The sequence below is a fragment of the Caretta caretta genome, chromosome 7 (genome assembly GCF_965140235.1).
Source record: "Caretta caretta isolate rCarCar2 chromosome 7, rCarCar1.hap1, whole genome shotgun sequence".
Lineage (NCBI taxonomy): Eukaryota > Metazoa > Chordata > Testudines > Cheloniidae > Caretta > Caretta caretta.
In genome coordinates this window covers 1,345,625-1,364,471 of record NC_134212.1, presented here as the reverse complement: position 1 = coordinate 1,364,471, position 18,847 = coordinate 1,345,625, and the positions used below count along the sequence as shown (strand labels likewise).

Here is an 18,847-nt window from a genome sequence, read left to right as displayed (position 1 = left end):
CGCAGGACACACAGAGACGCCCGCGGTGCCCACCCTCCCCTCCCAGCCCAGGGGAGCTCAGCCGGGCCTCTCCATCCAGTGGGTCACACCAAGACGCCCATGGTGATCAACCACCCCTCCCAGCCCAGGGGAGCTCAGCAGGGCTGCTGCCCAGGCAAGGCAGCTCACAGAGCTGGGGGTGAAGGGTGAGCTCAGCCCCCTCTCCCCTCATCTCCAGTGGGCCCTGCGGCAGGTTCACGGGCCTAGAGAGGTGCGTGGCCAGAGTCTGCCGCAGCCTTACCAGGAGCGAAGCCCAGGTGTGCAGGGGGATCTTCTTCTGAAGCACCAGCTGCAGGAAGTTGCCCTTCTTGCCCTGGACTTTGCTGCAGGAGCTCTCGATCTCCCCGTAGAACTCGCCACTCCACTGGCGGCCATCTGTGGGCACAAACAGGGACCTCACAGCTGGGGTGGGCACAGGCAGGCGCTGCTGCAGGCTATGGGGCTCTGCTCCGTGGGGCCTAGTCCCTCCAAAGAGGGCTCTGGACAGAGCTCGGGCCTTCAGCGCCTCCTGCCGGGGACTCTGCCAAAGGTGCTGCAGCAGCGAGCCAGCTCCCCTTTGCCGCTGGCCGGCCCAACACGGCCTTTGCAGAGGGGCTGAGTGGCTCTCAGCCATCGCCAACCCCATCTCCGCATCACCCCGCCCCGTCGCCTGCTCCCGCACAGCCCTGCCAGCGTAAGCCACGGGGAGGGATTCTGCCACTGCTGCGTAGGGGGGCGAATTCCAGCGACTGGGCCTGGGCGCCTGCTGCACACTATCTCCTGAGAGTGCCGTACGCCTCCTGCGCCCACGCTCTGCTCCCCTGCCCACGCGGGGCCTGCAGCTCACCTGCTGCTAGGCAAAGCACCACTTCTTCCCTTCGGGATCACACCCCACATCTTCCGCCCCCGGGCAGCTCCCCGGCAGAGCCACCTCAGCCCTCACTGCTCAGCCACGCATGGGTTACTTGCTGCTTCCTTTCTGGCTGGGGACGCCTGCCTCGTGGGACCACACAGGGATGGGCCCCCAGACCAACTCAAGGTTTCAGCTCTTGATTTGGGACTAGCCTCCATGTTCTGTCATCTCCTGTGCAGAGGGGGCATCCCCGACAGGCTGGGCAGGTACCAGGAGCGATGTCTCCATTATGCCCTGAACCAACCCGCGAGCAGCCTCTCCCATTGGCGCCCTAGAGCTAGCTGTTCCCAGCGAGGTCAGTGGATCTTGGGCAGGCCAGACGGTGTCTGTACCTGGGGCGGGGTCTGCAGGAAGCACAGAGTATGTGGCCAGTGCAGAGGAGCCCAGCTCCATGCACTGCTCTGGGTTACCTATGCTATCGAGTGCTTTCTTCTCCCCCCGCCCCTTTGCCCTGCATGGCACTGTGCTCTGGTCAGCGGAGGACACGGCCAAGCACAGCCATGTGAGCCAGGGACGGGGCGTCCCGCTCACCGGGAGCTGCTGTGTCTTTCTCCAGGCGCTGACCATGATCCTGCCTGGAGCGGCTGGCTGCTGCCAGCTCTGCAGCTGTTACCTGGCAGCCTGACTATGCAGTTGGTGTCTGTGAATGCAGCATCCACCTCCTCCACCTTCAGGGGCCCGCTGCCCAAGTTCAGCTTCACAATGACCTCGTCAGCGTTCTGCTTCCAGTCCAGCAGCAGGTCTGCAACAACAGAGGGACAGCATCACTCACCTGCCCAGGAAACCCCAGGGGGCCGGCAGCACTGAGCTGCCAGCTCTGTGGCTGGGGGAGCACAATCCCGGACCCAATGGCAGCTCTGGGTCTGGGGAGCAAAGAGGCACTCAGCACACTCCAGAAAGGGGTTAATGGAAGCCCATGGGGAAGGGGGCGAGTACGGGCGCAGCTGGGAAGCCCCACGGGCACAGAGCCAGGCAGAATCGTTATCGCCCTCCACACACAGCGCCCCAAGATGCCAGAGCACCTGGAAGGGAGGAGGGGCTCTCCCCATGTGAGCTGCTCCGTTCCCACTCCATAATGGAGCGGAGCCCAGGCGGGCTCACACTGCAGCTGGAGGTCCCTTCGCTGAGCAGCCGGATTGGCAATCCCAGGCAGGCGAATGCCAGCAGCCCACCACTACCTCCCCAGGAGGGCCGGGCCAGGGGGCTGTGCTGGAGAGAGTGATACAGCAGGACTCTCGCCGTCCAGTCAGGTCTGTCCCGGATCCTGCAGGCTCCGTGCGGGGCTATAGCCTGGCACCTGCCAGACCCGTGGCCAGCCATAGCCTGTCACAGCTTAGCCAGGCCTGCTGGTGTCCCCCCTGCCACGGGAGCCCAGTTAAAGCAGCACACTGGGCCCATACAGCTCAGGGCTGGGAGGTGGGATCCCCCAGCCTGCCTAGAAAGGGGCAAGAGGACTGCCTGCAGCGAGCCAGCACACGGGGCCATGCTTGGGGGCTCGCCGATCCCTGCCCTGCTGCTAAGCCTGGCCAGGAGATCGCAGAGCGAGGCAGCACTGGAGCAGTACCTGCGAGGGCAGGGACGTGACCTCTCTGACCACGGCCACGCAGGGGGCTAGCACACACCCGCCAGCCTCTCTCCTGAGCTCTGAGCCACGGCCACGCAGGGGGGTTAGCACGCACCCGCCAGCCCCTCTCCTGAGCTCTGAGCCACGGCCACGCAGGGGGGTTAGCACGCACCCGCCAGCCCCTCTCCTGAGCTCTGAGCCACGGCCACACAGGGGGGTTAGCACACACCCGCCAGCCCCTCTCCTGAGCTCTGAGCCACGGCCACGCAGGGGGGTTAGCACACACCCGCCAGCCCCTCTCCTGAGCTCTGAGCCACGGCCACGCAGGGGGGTTAGCACACACCCGCCAGCCCCTCTCCTGAGCTCTGAGCCACGGCCACGCAGGGGGGTTAGCACACACCCGCCAGCCCCTCTCCTGAGCTCTGAGCCACGGCCACGCAGGGGGGTTAGCACACACCCGCCAGCCCCTCTCCTGAGCTCTGAGCCACGGCCACGCAGGGGGGTTAGCACACACCCGCCAGCCCCTCTCCTGAGCTCTGAGCCACGGCCACGCAGGGGGGCTAGCACATACCCGCCAGCCCCTCTCTTGCTGGGGGAGGCAGCGGGGAGCAGAGACGCACACAGGATCAGTCTGCAGCTCGGACACTGGTACCAGGGCTGACCCACGAACACCACAGAGCCCCACTCCAGCGCAGGCTCCCCCGCGCTCCTGGCCAGCTCTCTTGGCTCTCTCCCTCCACAGTGGGTGGCACCCTGGCCCTGCCTGGCCCAGCAAACCAAGGTGCAGCCTAGCTCAGGCACGTCTGCACTGGAGGTGGAGGGGACAGAACGGCCCTAGCTCGGACTGCCCCAGCATGCTGAAGTGAGCAGGGGAGGCGCAAGGGGCGAGCTGCATGGAATACAACGTCTGAAGCTGTAGGACATTCTCAGGGTGGCCAGTGCCACGCTCGCTCGGCACTAGTGCAGGTTGTTCTCCTTGAGTGGAGCCCTGCACGGAAAGGAGGCTATGCCCATGCCCCTCTCCTAGCTCGCCACCTTCACCTGCTGGCCTACACTGACCACATCCGAGACCGACTACGTGCTAGGAGCTATGTTCATCCAGCATCCCACGGGCAGGTCACAATGCCAGGCCGAGCTGCCTTCCCTCCTGCACACTGCCTTCGGGTACACCTCAGCCAGCAAGGAGCGGGGCTCCCTGAGCCTGACCCCTGGGTAACGCAAGCCAGACTAGCGGCTCTCAAACTTTCCAAGCTACAGTCTCCTTTAAGGGGTCTGATTTGTCTTACAAACCCCCAAGTCATACCTCACTTTAAAATGACGTGCTTACAAAATCAGAGACAAAAACACAAGTGTCCCAGCACACTAGTCCAGTACTGAACAATTGCTGACTTTCTCATTTTTGCCAGATAATTATAGAATAAATCAACTGAAATATAAATATTGTCCTTACGTCTCAGTGTACAGTAGATAAAGCAGTATAAACAAGTCATTGTCTGTATGAAATTTTAGTTTGTACTGACTTTACTAGTTTCAGAGGAGCAGCCGTGTTAGTCTGTATTCGCAAAAAGAAAAGGAGTACTTGTGGCACCTTACAGACTAACCAATTTATTTAAATTTGTTAGTCTCTAAGGTGCCACAAGTAATCCTTGACTTTACTAGTGCTTTTTATGTAGCCTGTTGTAAAACTAGGCAAATATCTAGATGAGTTTATGTTCCTCCAGAAGACCTCTGCGTACCCCTGGTTGAGATCCACTGGGCCAGACCCCCTCCCCCAGAAATTCCTGCAGCGAACCTAGCAGCTTGTGGTGACTAGGGGGTGTGACCAAGTGGGATTTATTTCAGAACATTTTGCATGAATACAGTGTGTGCCTCACTTTCCACTAGGTACTGCATGATGGGCTAGGTGGGGGTGGGAGTGGGGTGTTTCTTTGCAGAAGAATCCAGAGATCTAGGTGGGGGCCTGAGCCCAGACAATAGCCCGGTGATCTAACAAGTGAGGACCCTGGCTCTCTGGGCTAGTTTGGCCAGCTGGAGAACAAAGAGCGAGCACAGGAGACCCCCTTGCCTGGAAGGGAAACAAAGGACGGAGGAGGAGCAGGGTGGGTCAGTTAAATGTGGTCTGCGAGAAGCAAGGTGCTTCTGGACTGGGGCCTGAGACTAAGCCCTGGGCTTCGGTCAGACCCAGACGGACTTGGCTGTAACTTCCTGTTCTGTGCTAACCTTAGGGCTCCCGACGCGGTGCTCCAGACACTTAGGCCTGGTCTACAGTACACGGTTATTTTGGAATTAGCCGAGTTAATTCGAAATAAAACTGATTCCGTCCATACGACCAAACTGTTTTTTTCGATTTAAAGGGCTCTTTAATCCAATTTCTGTACTCAACCTCAGCAAGTGGAGTAGAGCTAAAAACATGAGGGGGAAAGGAGTCCAGGAGAGCTGGCTGTATTTTAAAGAATCCTTATTGAGGTTACAGGGACAAACCATCCCCATGTGTAGAAAGAATAGTAAATATGGCAGGCGACCAGCTTGGCTTCACAGTGAAATCCTTGCTGATCTTAAACACAAAAAAGAAGCTTACAAGAAGTGGAAGATTGGACAAATGAGCAGGGAAGAGTATAAAAATATTGCTCGGGCATGCAGGAGTGAAATCAGGAAGGCCAAATCACACCTGGAGTTGCAGCTAGCAAGACATATTAAGAGTAACAAGAAGGGTTTCTTCAGGTATGTTAGCAACAAGAAGAAAGTCAAGGAAAGTGTGGGCCCCTTACTGAATGAGGGAGGCAACCTAGTGACAGAGGATGTGGAAAAAGCTAATGTACTCAGTGCTTTTTTTGCCTCTGTCTTCACAAACAAGGTCAGCTCCCAGACTGCTGCACTGGACAGCACAGCATGGGGAGGAGGTGACCAGCCCTCTGCGAAGAAAGAAGTGGTTCGGGACTATTTAGAAAAGCTGGACGTGCACAAGTCCATGGGGCCAGATGCGTTGCATCCGAGAGTGCTAAAGAAGCTGACGGATGTGATTGCAGAGCCATTGGCCATTATCTTTGAAAACTCATGGCGATCGGGGGAGGTCCCGGACGACTGGAAAAAGGCTAATGTAGTGCCCATCTTTAAAAAAGGGAAGAAGGAGAATCCTAGGAACTACAGGCCAGTCAGCCTCACCTCAGTCCCTGGAAAAATCATGATTCCTCAAGGAATCAATTCTGGAGCACTTAGAGGAGAGGAAAGTGATCAGGAACAGTCAGCATGGATTCACCAAGGGCAAGTCATGCCTGACTAATCTAATTGCCTTCTATGACGAGATAACTGGCTCTGTGGATGAGGGGAAAGCGGTGGACGTGTTGTTCCTTGACTTTAGCAAAGCTTTTGACTCTGTCTCCCACAGTATTCTTACCAGTAAGTTAAAGAAGTATGGGCTGGATGAATGGACTGTAAGGTGGACAGAAAGCGGGATAGATTGTCGGGCTCAAAGGGTAGTGATCAATGGCTCCATCTCTAGTTGGCAGCTGGTATCAAGTGGAGTGCCCCAAGGGTTGGTCCTGGGGCCGGTTTTGTTCAATATCTTCATAAATGATCTGGAGGATGGTGTGGATTGCACCCTCAGCAAGTTTGCAGATGACACTAAACTGGGAGGAGCGGTATCATAGAATCATAGAATATCAGGGTTGGAAGGGACCTCAGGAGGTCATCTAGTCCAACCCCCGGCTCAAAGCAGGACCAATCCCCAATTAAATCATCCCAGCCAGGGCTTTGTCAAGCCTGACCTTAAAAACTTCTAAGGAGGGAGATTCCACCACCTCCCTAGGTAACGTATTCCAGTGATTCACCACCCTCCTAGGTAGATACGCTGGAGGGTAGGGATAGGATACAGAGGGACCTAGACAAATTAGAGGATTGGGCCAAAAGAAATCTGATGAGGTTCAACAAGGACAAGTGCAGAGTCCTGCACTTAGGACGGAAGAATCCCATGCACCGCTACAGACTAGGGACCGAATGGCTCGGCAGCAGTTCTGCAGAAAAGGACCTAGGGGTTACAGTGGACGAGAAGCTGGATATGAGTCAGCAGTGTGCCCTTGTTGCCAAGAAGGCCAATGGCATTTTGGGATGTATAAGTAGGGACATTGCCAGCAGATCGAGGGACGTGATCGTTCCCCTCTATTTGACATTGGTGAGGCCTCATCTGGAGTACTGTGTCCAGTTTTGGGCCCCACACTACAAGAAGGATGTGGATAAATTGGAAAACATCCAGCGGAGGGCAACAAAACTGATTAGGGGACTGGAACACATGACTTATGAGGAGAGGCTGAGGGAACTGGGATTGTTTAGTCTGCGGAAGAGAAGAACGAGGGGGGATTTGATAGCTGCTTTCAACTACCTGAAAAGGATTCCAAAGAGGATGGATCTAGACTGTTCTCAGTCGTAGCAGATGACAGAACGAGGAGTAATGGTTTCAAGCTGCAGTGGGGGAGGTTTAGGTTGGATATTAGGAAAAACTTTTTCACTAGGAGGGTGGTGAAACACTGGAATGCGTTACCTAGGGAGGTGGTGGAATCTCCTTCCTTAGATGTTTTTAAGGCCCGGCTTGACAAAGCCCTGGCTGGGATGAGTTAGTTGGGGTTGGTCCTGCTTTGAGCAGGGGGTTGGACTAGATGACCTCCTGAGGTCCCTTCCAACCCTGATATTCTATGATTCTATGATAAAATCAAGATTGCAGTTCTGGGTTACAGGTACTGTGGACGCAATTCGACATTATTGGCCTCCAGGAGCTATCCCAGAATGCTCCCTTGTGACCACTCTGGACAACACTCTTAACTCTGATGCACTAGCCAGGTAGGCAGTAAAAGCCCTGGGGAACTTTTGAATTTCATTTCCTGTTTGGTCACCATCAGCACAGTCCACCATCACAAGAGACCATGCAGTCCTGGATTCGCAGACAAGCTCCAGCATGGTCCGAATGGGAGGTACTGGATCTCATTGCATGCTGGGGAGACGAATCTGTTATGGCAGAACCACGTTCCAAAAAAAGGAACGCAAATACATACGCTAAAGCGTCCAGGGCCATGATAGAAAGAAGCTACTGCAGGGACACAGAACAGTGTCGTACAAAAATCAAGGAGCTCAGGCAAGCATACCAAAAAGCCAGGGAGGCGAACGGGCGCTCTGGGTCACAGCCCCATACAAGCTGCTTCTACCATGAGCGGCATGCAATTATGGGGGATGACGACACCACTGTCCGTGCACACCTGCAAGGGGGGAGTAGCACGGAGCGAGGAGGATGAGTTATTGGAGGACGAAGAGGAGGAGGAAGATGACAGTGCACAGGTGGCAAGTGGGGAATCTGTTCCCCCCCCAAGCCAGGAACTATTCTTAACGCTGGACCCAATAGCCTCCCCCACTCCCAAGGCAGGCTCGCTGGAGAAGGCACTTCTGATGAGTGAGCGCCTGATCGGAGCCACGCGGTGGGGGGAAACCCAGCTGTGCTGGGCTGTTCGCGTTTAGTTTAAAGGGCTCATCCCTGCTCAGAGTCTCATCGGAGTCACATGGTGTGTGTGTCATCCCAGAGAGCCTGCAGGCCCTCCTTTGAAATGCCAAACCCACCAGGCATTGCTTGCTATGGGAAAGGGGGCCTGGCAGTTTGAAAGCATTGAAATGAATGTGGAAGAAGCAGAACCCCGCGTGCCCCTAGGGCTTACCACGGCTGCCTGCAAGCTGAATTCTGTTGCCTGGCCGTATGAGATGGCTTACTCACACCAAAGTGGCAGGCACTTCAGTATAAGAAGCAAAATGAGACCTTGTACAGAAAAAACATGTGCTGTGTACTATGAATTGCCTGTTTCACTGAGAAACAGTGTCCCCTTTGTTCTCTAAAATGTATCTTTTAAAATACTACCCTCCCTTTTTCTCCTCCTGCAGCAAGTGCAAATGTTTCAACGCGGCCCCTATCTACTCCATCCCAGAGGCTGGTCCAGATTAGAAGGTGGAAAAAACGAACTTAGGCACGACATGTTTGCTGAGCTCATGCAGTCCTCCCGCACTGATAGGGCCCAGTTGAATGCGTGGAGGCAAACAATTGCGGAGTCACGTAAGCGTTACACGAACACAAAGAGAGGAGGGACGCGCGCGATGAGAGTAGGTGCAGGATGCTATGGTCAAGCTCATGGGGGAGCAATGGATCTGTATGGTGGATCTAATGTGGGAAAGGCAGCAAGACCACAGGCTGCCGTTGCAGCCCCTGAATAACCGCCCTCCCTCCTCCCCAAGTTCCATAGCCTCCTCACCCAGACGCCCAAGAACACAGGAGGGAGGGTCCGGGGACCCACACACTCAACCCTAGAGGATTGCACAAGCAGCAGAAAGCTGGCATATCCTAAATTTAGATTTGGTTTCCGGACTTGTCCTTCCCTCCTCCTCCACCCCCCTAACCCAATACCCCCTCCCCCCCGTCTAGCTTCTGATTTCTCTCAGTGTTTTGTGCAACAAATAATAAAGAATGGTTTTTAAACAGTTGTGACTTTATTTCCTTTCATATATATAGGGGGCGGGTAACTTCAAGAGAAATAAACACAACTGTCACACCGTACCCTGGCCAGTCATGAAACTGGCTTTCAATGCTTCTCTGATGCGCAGTGTGCCCTGCTGCGCTCTTCTAATCGCCCTGTTGTCTGGCTGTGCGAAATTGGCTTCCCACCCCGCCATAAACATCTCCCCCTTACTCTCGCAGATATTGTGGAGCACACAAGAAGCAGCAATTACAATTGGAATATTGGTTGTGCTGAGATCTAACCAAGTCAGTAAACTGCGCCAGCGCGCTTTCAAACATCCAAACGCACATTCTACCACCATTCTGCACTTGCTCAGCCTATAGTTGAACTGCTCCTTACTACTGTCCAGACTGCCTGTGTACGGCTTCATGAGCCATGGCATTACAGGGTAGGCTGGGTCCCCGAGGATCACTATAGGCATTTCAACATCCCCAACAGTAATTTTCTGGTCTGGGAAGTAAGTCCCTTCCTGCAGCTGTTCAAACAGACCAGAGTTCCTGAAGATGCGAGCATCATGCACCTTTCCTGGCCATCCCACGTTGATGTCGGTGAAACGTCCCTTGTGATCCACCAGTGCTTGCAGCACCATGGAAAAGTATCCCTTGCAGTTTATGTATTGGCCGCCCTGGTGTTCTGGGGCCAAGATAGGGATATGCGTTCCGTCTATCGCCCCGCCGCAGTTAGGGAACCCCAGCGCGTTAAAGCCATCCACAATGGTCTGCACATTTCCCAGAGTCACTACCCTTGATAGCAGCTAGTGAATGATTGTGCTGGCTACTAGCAGCCCCCACAGTAGATCTGCCCACTCCAAACTGATTCCCGACTGACTGGTAGCTGTTGGGCGTTGCAAGCCTCCACAGGGCTTTGGCCATTTGCTTCTCAACCGTGAGGGCTGCTCTCATTTTGGTGTCTTTGTGCTTCAGGGTAGGGGACAGCAAGTCACAAAGTTCCATGAAAGTGGCCCTACGCAGTCGAAAGTTTCGCAGCCACTGGGAATCATCCCATACCCGCAACACTATGCAGTCCCACCAGTCTGTGCTCGTTTCCCGGGCCCAGAATCGACGTTCCACGGCATGAACCTGGCCCAACACCATCATGATCTCCCAATCACCACATGCCGTGCTTCTAGGAACGTCTGTGTCCATGTCCTCATCAGTATAGTAATCGCGCTGTCGTCGCTTCCTCGCCCGGTTTTGCAGGTACTGCGCATACTGCTGGATAACGCGCGAGGTATTTACAATGGTGAAAACTGCAGCGGAGATCTGAGCGGGCTCCATGCTTGCCGCACTATGGTGCCTGCACGGGTAATCTTGGAAAAAGGTCGCGCAACTTAGGAGAGCAGAGTGGCAGCGGAAGAGGTGCTGTTTGGTTCACGATAGCTGAAAAAGGCGGGAAATGGTTGTCTTCTGTAGCTTTCACGGAGGCGGGAGCCCAGGACAGTCAACATGGAGAAGCTCGGTAGTGTGGCAAGAGCGGGAGAGCAGAATTGGCAGCAGAAGGTGTGCTGCTCGGTTCATGACGAGGAAGAGAAAGAGCAGATACTTGTAGAGATTCCACAGAAAGACGAGAGGAAATGCGAGGTGGATTCATAGTACCAGAAGAAAAGCAGTGCACCGTACTGCACCGTCTGGTGAAAGCAGTATGGCATCTGCACGCCAAAAAGGCGGGAAACGATTGTCTGCTGTAGCTTTCATGAAGGGATCCAGAAACACCTGAGAGAATGTTTTTGCTCCATCATGCAAAATGGAGCTTAACCCAGAATTCCAATGGGTGGCGGGAACTGTGGGATAGCTACCCAGAGTGCATCGCTCCAACATTCAATGCTAGCCTCAGAAACACACTGCCGAATACACGCACTTTAGTGGGGGACACAAGACCGAATGTATAAAATTGCTTCCAAAAATTCGAATAGAATAATTTCGAAATAATTTCGTACTGTAGATGTACCCTTAGCAAACCCTTCTGTTTTACAGCACCGGCTGACAGCCTCTCCAGTCTGAAGAAGTCGGGGTTGCATTGCTCCCTCTGGGTGTGCAAGTCTCCCCCAGGGTCCAGTGCAAAGGCACTCACCGAGGGGAGCTCCTGCATGCGGAAGGCTCCGAGGTTTAGCTCAGCAACAGTGTGCAACCCCCAAGGGCTGATATACTGAAAGGGTCCCAGGGACCATTACAGAGTGGTGGGAGAGCACCAGGCCAGGGAACTGTGATGGGGGTGTGACGAAGTGGGACTGTTCTTAATTTTTCCTCTGAATAGTGTGGGGGTGCCTCAGTTTCCCCTGGCAGTTCTTAAGAATCTAGGGGGTGAGGAAAAAGAAAAGGAGTATTTGTGGCACCTTAGAGACTAACCAATTTATTTGAGCATGAGCTTGGTGTATGATCCTTGCAGAGCCCTGGAGGGCAGGTGTGTGCAGGGGTCTGGACACAGAGAATGGTCGACACCCTGTTTCCTGGCAACTGATGGCCTGGGCCCTTCCCCCCTGCAAGGTGAGAGCTAAAGGGTTGGAGAACAAAGGAATCCGGTGACCTCCTTGGCCTGGGAAAGGGACAAAGCCCAGAGGAGGAGGGGCTGGAGAGAGTTTCAGTTTGGGGCTGGCTGGAGACATGGAGTGAAGGGCAGACGGGGTTGTCTGGCTCACTGCCCCCCAAAATGGACCCAGCTGAGGGGTCCTGTTCTCTGCACCTACAAGCTCTGTTTTAGACCATGTTCCTGTCGTCTAATAAACCTTCTGTTTTACTGGCTGGCTGAGAGTCCCGTCTGACTGCAGAGCTGGGGGGCAGGACCCTCTGGCTTCCCCAGGACCCCGCCTGGGCGGACTGGCTCTGGGAAGCGCACGGAGGGGCAGAGGATGCTGAATGCTTCGAGATCAGACCCAGGAAGGGGGAAGCCGGGTGAGGTGTGTGTCCTGCAGACAGGCTGCTCCCAGAGAGGAGACTGCCCCAGAGTCCTGCCTGGCTTCATGGGGAGCAGTTGCAGAGCATTGTCCAGGGACCCCGAGACAGGGGTACATCCAGCCGAAGTGACAGAGAATGCACCACACACTCAGAGCAGCTGGGGCAGTGGTTAATTATCCCTGCTGGCAAATGGTGACCCCCTATTTCCAGTCTGAATGACTGACTCCAACTTTTCCACAGTATGCAGCCAATGAAGTGAGCTGTAGCTCACGAAAGCTTATGTTCAAATAAATTGGTTAGTCTCTAAGGTGCCACAAGTCCTCCTTTTCTTTTGACTCCAACTAGTGAATCACAGAGCCCTCTGCTACCAAGTCTTCTCCTTCCCCCCCAGGTACAGAGACTGGGCACATCTTCTCTCAATGGCTGCCCTCTCACTCGCCCTGCAAGGCAGCTTCCCCACTCCTCCAACAAGCAAGCCTCTCACGAAACAGCGCTTTCAAACGTGGACCCGCAGTGGACAGTGTTCGAGTGGAGGTCCCACCAATGCTGCTGACGAGGCAGTGCAGCATCCCTGCTCCACACTACATTCCCCCCTTCGGATGCCGCACGGCACGCTGGGTGCCTGCTCGCTTACATTCGTCTGTGACCCCAGAGCCTTTCCGCCGCCCCCATTCTGGACGGGCACCTGCAGCCTTTGCTCCTACCCCAGGGCCTTGCCTGATGGGGTGCAGTGTGGATGTGTTCTAGCCATGCCAAGCTAGAGCATTCCCCATTCCCTCTGGAGGCCTCAGCAAGCTAGCTGCTACCCCACCCCAGTGATTTCAGAGAGAGCTTCCCCAGCAGACCCCGGAGTGCTTCTAAGATGAAGCTCCAGACATCTTGGGACCCTGTCGGTGAGAGTCACACACATTATTTCGCAGCACCCCTACTGTGCCAGGACCGTGCAATACACACAGGATGGCATGGCCCCTGCAGGGGGTGAGGAGAAGGAGCTCTCCATTCAGAGGTGCAAGTCCTGCAGGCCCTGCTGACCCAAAGGGGGCCCAGCTCCAGCAAAGATGCCGGACATGCAGTGGTGTACTCTGCTGAATGTGCGGTGCAACACGCAAAGCAAGTTACAGAGAAACACCTGCTGAGGAACCAGATACCAGGATCCCCACTGGTGATCTCAGCCCAGGTGTGAAGGGGCTCGGGAGAGTGTGTGTGTGTGGGGGGGTAACTACCGCCATGGTGACGAGCGACTCATTGCTCAGTGAGAGCAAATGCTGCACCACACCAAATGGCTAGTGCCACATCCTCAGGGCATGCTGGGACGCCGGTGAGGCAGGGAGTCTGGCCCACCCCAGGCACTCGGTACTTGAGGGGGATATCTGGACTCCAGGCAGTTGTATCTGAGGCAGGCTAGCACTGGGAAAGGCCAGTGAGAGGATGTGCGCACACAGTGGGGAAGCGACTTCCACAGTCATTTTTGACCACAGTCCTTCAACGTACGACCTCAACGCTGCATGGAGAGGCATTCCAATGTATTTCTTACGGCCAGGGTTTGCTCTCGAAAGGCGAGGAAGTGATTAAAAATTAGAGCAGGAGCAGCCATTGCTGGCTCTACCCTGCTGGCTGCCAGAGTCTGAGGGCTCCCTGCCCTGGATCAGCTGGGGTGAGCCACCGTTTGAATGCGGCTATCCCAAAGAGCCACGGGAGCCCAGCAGCCCAGACTGCTCCCCGTTCCAGCTCCCAGGAACGGGCACAATGGGCATTCTCACCTGCCCCAGCACTCACCACCCTGAGGAGCACGTCACAAGCTGGTGGGAAAGTGCCAGCCTACGGGGGTCACACTCCCCAGCAGCTCAGGACATGGTAAGCGCACACTGTCCAGTGTCAGCAGTCCCCCTCAGCGGGCTAACCTGCAGAGCCACTCCAGATGATCAGGGGCTCTGCACCCCTCCTCACACCCCTCCAGCAGAGCTGCTCCTGTGCACACTAGCTAAACCAACCAGCCCCAATGGCGACAGGTCTCCAGAGTGCCCACCGCAGGCACACAGGGCTCCTTGGAAGGGAGACCAGCTGGTCATGGTAACTAGCGCTCCTACAATACACCAGGGAAGGCGAGTGCTAGTGAAGGCAGGGCTTCAAACGGACAGGAACAGCTTGCCAAGGGGCCAGAAGATGGGAACCTCAGATGGCAGCTCAAGGGAATCTGGGGTAATGGGTTGGGCTCTGGCCTTTCCCAGGAACGGGGTCTGCCCAGCACACCTACAAGCCCTCCCCTGCCCGAGCAAGCCCAGCAGTCTTGGAGTAGCTTGTGGAGAAGGACCCAGCAAAAGAGTAGAGTGCGAAGGCCCCTAGAGAACCTCCAAAGCCCACATGGGCCGGCACCATGCCCCACCCCGTGCCAGTTATCGCATGCTGGCAGCCTGCAGCGACCTCGCTAGGCCACTCGGGGAGGGCACAGAACACCCAGCAAGGCCCTTATTCACAATTCCAGCAGGGGGCTGTCACAGCCCACCTGTGCCCAGCACCTGGCGAGTCACACCTGCATGAGGGGTCCGCTGGGGACACACAGCTGCCAGCACAGCTCTAGGCAACCCCCAGGAAAAGGAGGAGGTTACTTTGCACCTTCCCTCCTCCCTATGAGGTAGGAAGGCCGGATTCCCATGGGGCAAATCTCCCTGCCACCTCAGGTCCTACAGGGCTTTGGTATGGAGAGTTATCCCAGTGATTTACTGTGCTCCTCTAGTGCGAATCCCAGCACGGCCGCACCCATAGTTAAATCACAAGGACCATACTTCACCAGGCACAGAACTGAAGTGCCATCTCAGTGTGTACCCGGCAAAGAAGCCAGTCTGGCTGCTCCGTGCACTTGACTACTCTGCTGTTTCCTGTCCAGTACCAGTGGGCCCGCACTCTGCGCAGCTGCGGATTTTTGGACATTTGGCAGCCTTAGGGCTTGTCTACACAGGGAGCTATTCCTGGAGAGCTAGTCCGCTTTCAATCCACACCCCTCCCTCCTTCCCATATTGTGTGCATGCTGCATTGGGGGTGCAGGGTCAGCGCAGGCGATCTGGGGCTAGATGGCCCCTGGGTCTGACCCAGCATGGCCAGTCCAATGTTCTTAGACACTGGAGTGAGTCACCTCCCAGCAGAGCACCTGGCTCACCTGACTGGATCACATAGCAACACTCACTGCAGGTGAGGGGCAGCTAAAGGTCCTGCTGCAGAGCATCACGCTGGACCAGCCGCTCCAGGCTCCAATCCAGCTTCCTACACAGCCCACGCAGGTAAGCAGCTCAGGCCCCCTGAAGGCCATCCCTAGGGTATCGGCTGCTACAAGAGGGGCCAGCCAAGAAAAGACCCAGCTCCAAGCTGCAGGGAGTTGGCTCGCTTGGAGACAGGTTTGAGCTGCGCTCACACATGGCGCCAAGTGGCAGCTCGAAAAGCAGATTAAGGATTCAGAGACTTGTGCCCACTGGAGCATGTTACATTGGCGAGTGGAAGCGCTTCGTCAAATTTGCTTATCCTACAGCAGACGGCCGTGGAGAGCCGGAGCAGCGGGACAGTCGCACCCCGGGCCCTACCTTTCTTAGGGTCGCTGCCAGGTCTCTCTCCCTCCTTGCTCTCCTGGTTGGCTCGGTCCTTCTGCTTCTTCTTGTTGGTTGCATCCTCCAGCCCCCGGGACGCTCTCCTCTGGCCTGGGGCATTGGTGCTGCTGGACATTTTCAGCCGTTTGGATGAGACAAACGGCCCGCCGGGGTCAGTGATGGAGTCTGGGTCAGGGGTTCGACGCTTTCTTCCTGGCCCAGCTATCTTGGCGACTCTTTGTGGGCAAACTCTCTGGCAAGGAACAAGTGACCTAGGGAGACAAGAGCACACAAGTGAACGGACGTGGCAGTGGGGCTGGGCTGGAGAAGGGCATGGGCAACAGGTTCTGAGTCAGGCTCATGACACAGGCCCTGTGAACTTAAAGCCCAGCCATGCCTACAGGATGCCAGGGTACTTCCCAGAACAGCATGCCAGAACGCCGGCATCCCCCCAGCACAGCCGGAGTGCCTGGTCTGGGCCCAAGAACCCAAGAGTTGACTTCCTGCTGACTCAGAGACGCTGAAAAAGTCGCATTCTAGACTAGGCTCTCAGGCCTCACTACCAATGGAGAGCAGGATCTCCCGCCGACTTTACCCACCCCCAATGGCAGACGGGGCACCCTCCTAGCCGATTTTACCCACCCCCAACAGGGAGGCGCCCTCCCAGCCAACTTTATTCACCCCCAGCCCAGGGGCAGCAAAACGTATGAACTGCTGAAAACCTAACAAAGGTGGGGGATTTACCTTCCCCCGAAGCGGCAGGGCTGACTGGGCTGGGCAGAGCCAGACTCACAAAGTGATGCAGACAGAACCCAACCAAGCTAACGGGTGGCAGTGATGCCTGCCCCAGTGGAATCCAAGCTGGCTGGCCAGAGGATGGCTTATCTTCACCCAGGGCTCGGATGTACAAAACGCCCCATGCTCTTCAGACCCTGAGTAACAAAGTCTAACCAGTTGCTTGATGCCAGAGAACATGGGCCTGTCAGTGCTCCTGAGAGGAGCTAGCAGGGCCTGATGCACGGGTGTGCCAAGTCCGTAAAGCCTGGGGAGCAGGCATAACGCTGTCTGGCCCCTCATGGGAACAGTGGTCCCCAGAGAAGCCTGCCAGAGCACTGGCTAGGCGTGGAGATGTCTCCAGAGGTGAGGGGTGTGAGCAACAGGGGCACTACTTCAGCACGCCCATCGGAGCTTAGTGGGGCCGCCTGGCACATGGCCATGGTGGCAGGAGAGCACAGTTTCAGGAGTGGCCATTTAAGTAAACTGGATCCACAAGTACTGGGGGCTGAAGCCTGAAAACAGTGAAGGAAGGAAAGAATCGCTCTGCTCCTGGGACAGCCCAGTGGAACGGATGGAAGCCGCTCGCTCCAGCAAGAGCCAGTCTCTTTTGCCCCTTCTGCAGCCCATGCGCAGACAGCCTGCCCTCGCCAGGCACACCCTGCTCAGTTACAGCAGTGAGCAGCGACTGGGTGCGGTGACGAGACCCCTCGGCCAGGACAGGCAGTGAGGTGTCCTCTGGGCCGTGTATGCATCCCGCTCCAGCAGGAGACTCCCTGCCCACACTCTGGTCTTGGCTGAGGTCACCCTGGCTCTCTGGGCTCTGGCTGCCAGACCCTGGTTTCACTTTCACTCTCCAGCACTGAGCTTGGCTGTCCCTGAGAACAGGCCCACTCCAGGGACAGGCTGTCTGGAGCAGCTGGGGACCGACCTGTGGCATGTTCAGCGCCAGTCCCTGGGGGCGGGAAGGGGGAGAGCAGCAGCCCAAGAGAACAGCTGACAGTGTGAGTCGGGTAGCAAGCTGCTGGTCACTCCTGGCAGGCCTGCACATGTTCACAGGGAGCCCAGTCTTGGAGGTAAAGACAAAAAGGCTGCAGGCTTCCTGCTGCCCAGCTAGTGACTGGAGCACTCGTGCTCTGGAGATGCCTAAGCCAGCAAGTGCGGACTCCACACGACACCCCCGCACGTTGCAGGCACTCTAACCCAAGGACGGCCCAGATCATCACACTGATGAACTGAGCGCCAGCAATCAAACCTCCACCAAGCCCTCGGCGCAGCCAGCTGAGTCCCCCCCCAGCGCAGGCGGGTCATACTTAGGCCCTTCAGAAGCCCTGACACAGGTAGAGGGAGGGAATGCAGAACTGGGCACAGCAGCTAATGGTGGAGAGCGGAGTGAGGCCAGGTCGAGCGAGGGATCGTTGCTGGTCCATGCCCAAGCCACTCCCAGCCAGAAGCTACTGCCTCCCGGCAGTGCCTGCCCCGGTCACGTTAACACTCTAAGCCGGCTGCACGAGAGGGAGTTTTCATGTGGTTCCAGCAGGCAGGAATGCTGGGAGCCCTGCTCTAGGCAGGCCACTGGCTGCCACTGCAACCCCACGGCAGCTAGAGCCACGCTGAACAAGGTCCGTCTACACTACAGCGCCTAGCACCAGGCTCAGCAATGGTGGCAAGGGTTTTTGGCAGTTTTCCTAGTGTGGCCAAGGCCTGTATGTGAAAAATCCAGGAGGAGCTGGATTGGGCTCCAGCCAAGTGGCCAGTCAGTTGTATTCCCGTCCTGCAGGGGAGATGGCCACCCCCACCCGGGAGCTTCCACAGCAGCTCATGAGGGACGAGGAAGGAAAGCACAGCAATGCCCATACCCCCACCCCCACGTGAGGACTGGCAGTTGCACCCCAGCATTTGTCTAAGCAGTGCAGCCGGGTTTGGCAGTTTATTCTGTGCACGTTCAATGGTGCGTAAGTCACCAGGACACCCCTTCAGCCTGCAAGGAGTTACACCTGGCCTGCTCGTTTGGACCAAGTCTGTGGGGAGGGCAGTGCAATACCCTGCTCCTTGCCTGCCTCTCACACTTGCTCAGCATGTTCACTTTGCTGCCTGCCTGGAAGACCCATGGACAATGGAACATGCACCTTTGGGGTCTGGTCTGCTCCAGAGAGCCTGGGCCTACTCCTAGCTTCTAGGACCCTTTTCAGACACATCCTGGAGCAACGCCAGCCCCTTTTGCTCCATTTCTGCACACTGGCATTTATGGACCATAGGGATAAGTGCCTTAGACACACCTATGAGGTAGGAAGATCAGACTGGAATTGCCTCCTAGAAGTAGCTGAAAGCCCCATGTCCAAGTCCCTTCAAGCTGGACCCAAGAAAGCCCTGGAGAATGAGCTGTAGGGAGCACCAGGCGGCACCAGGGAAGGACTAGGTGAGCCAACAGGTGTTTTCTATGTTTCCGCCACCAGAACTCTATCCCCCCGCCTGCTGACACAGGCTCCCCCAGGTTACAGCAGGCCCCACACACCTTGGGGACACAGGACAGAAGCTGCCCAAAGCTTGCTTTTCAGTTGACTGCAGCT

General features: G+C 56.3%; 1 protein-coding gene across 5 annotated transcripts in view; it reads right to left on the bottom strand.

The window, feature by feature from the left end:
- Positions 1-18,847, bottom strand: part of USP19 (ubiquitin specific peptidase 19) — a 46,856-nt gene that overhangs the window by 26,347 nt on the left and 1,662 nt on the right. For all 5 annotated transcript variants that reach the window (XM_048856470.2, XM_075130175.1, XM_075130174.1 and 2 more), the window contains exons 2-4: positions 15,501-15,775; positions 1,545-1,673; positions 281-414 (exon numbers count right to left, since the gene is read on the bottom strand). In XM_048856470.2, the coding sequence (XP_048712427.2) occupies positions 281-414; positions 1,545-1,673; positions 15,501-15,639 (402 nt within the window). In that variant the 5' untranslated portion in view covers positions 15,640-15,775. The remainder of the gene's footprint in view (positions 1-280; positions 415-1,544; positions 1,674-15,500; positions 15,776-18,847) is intronic.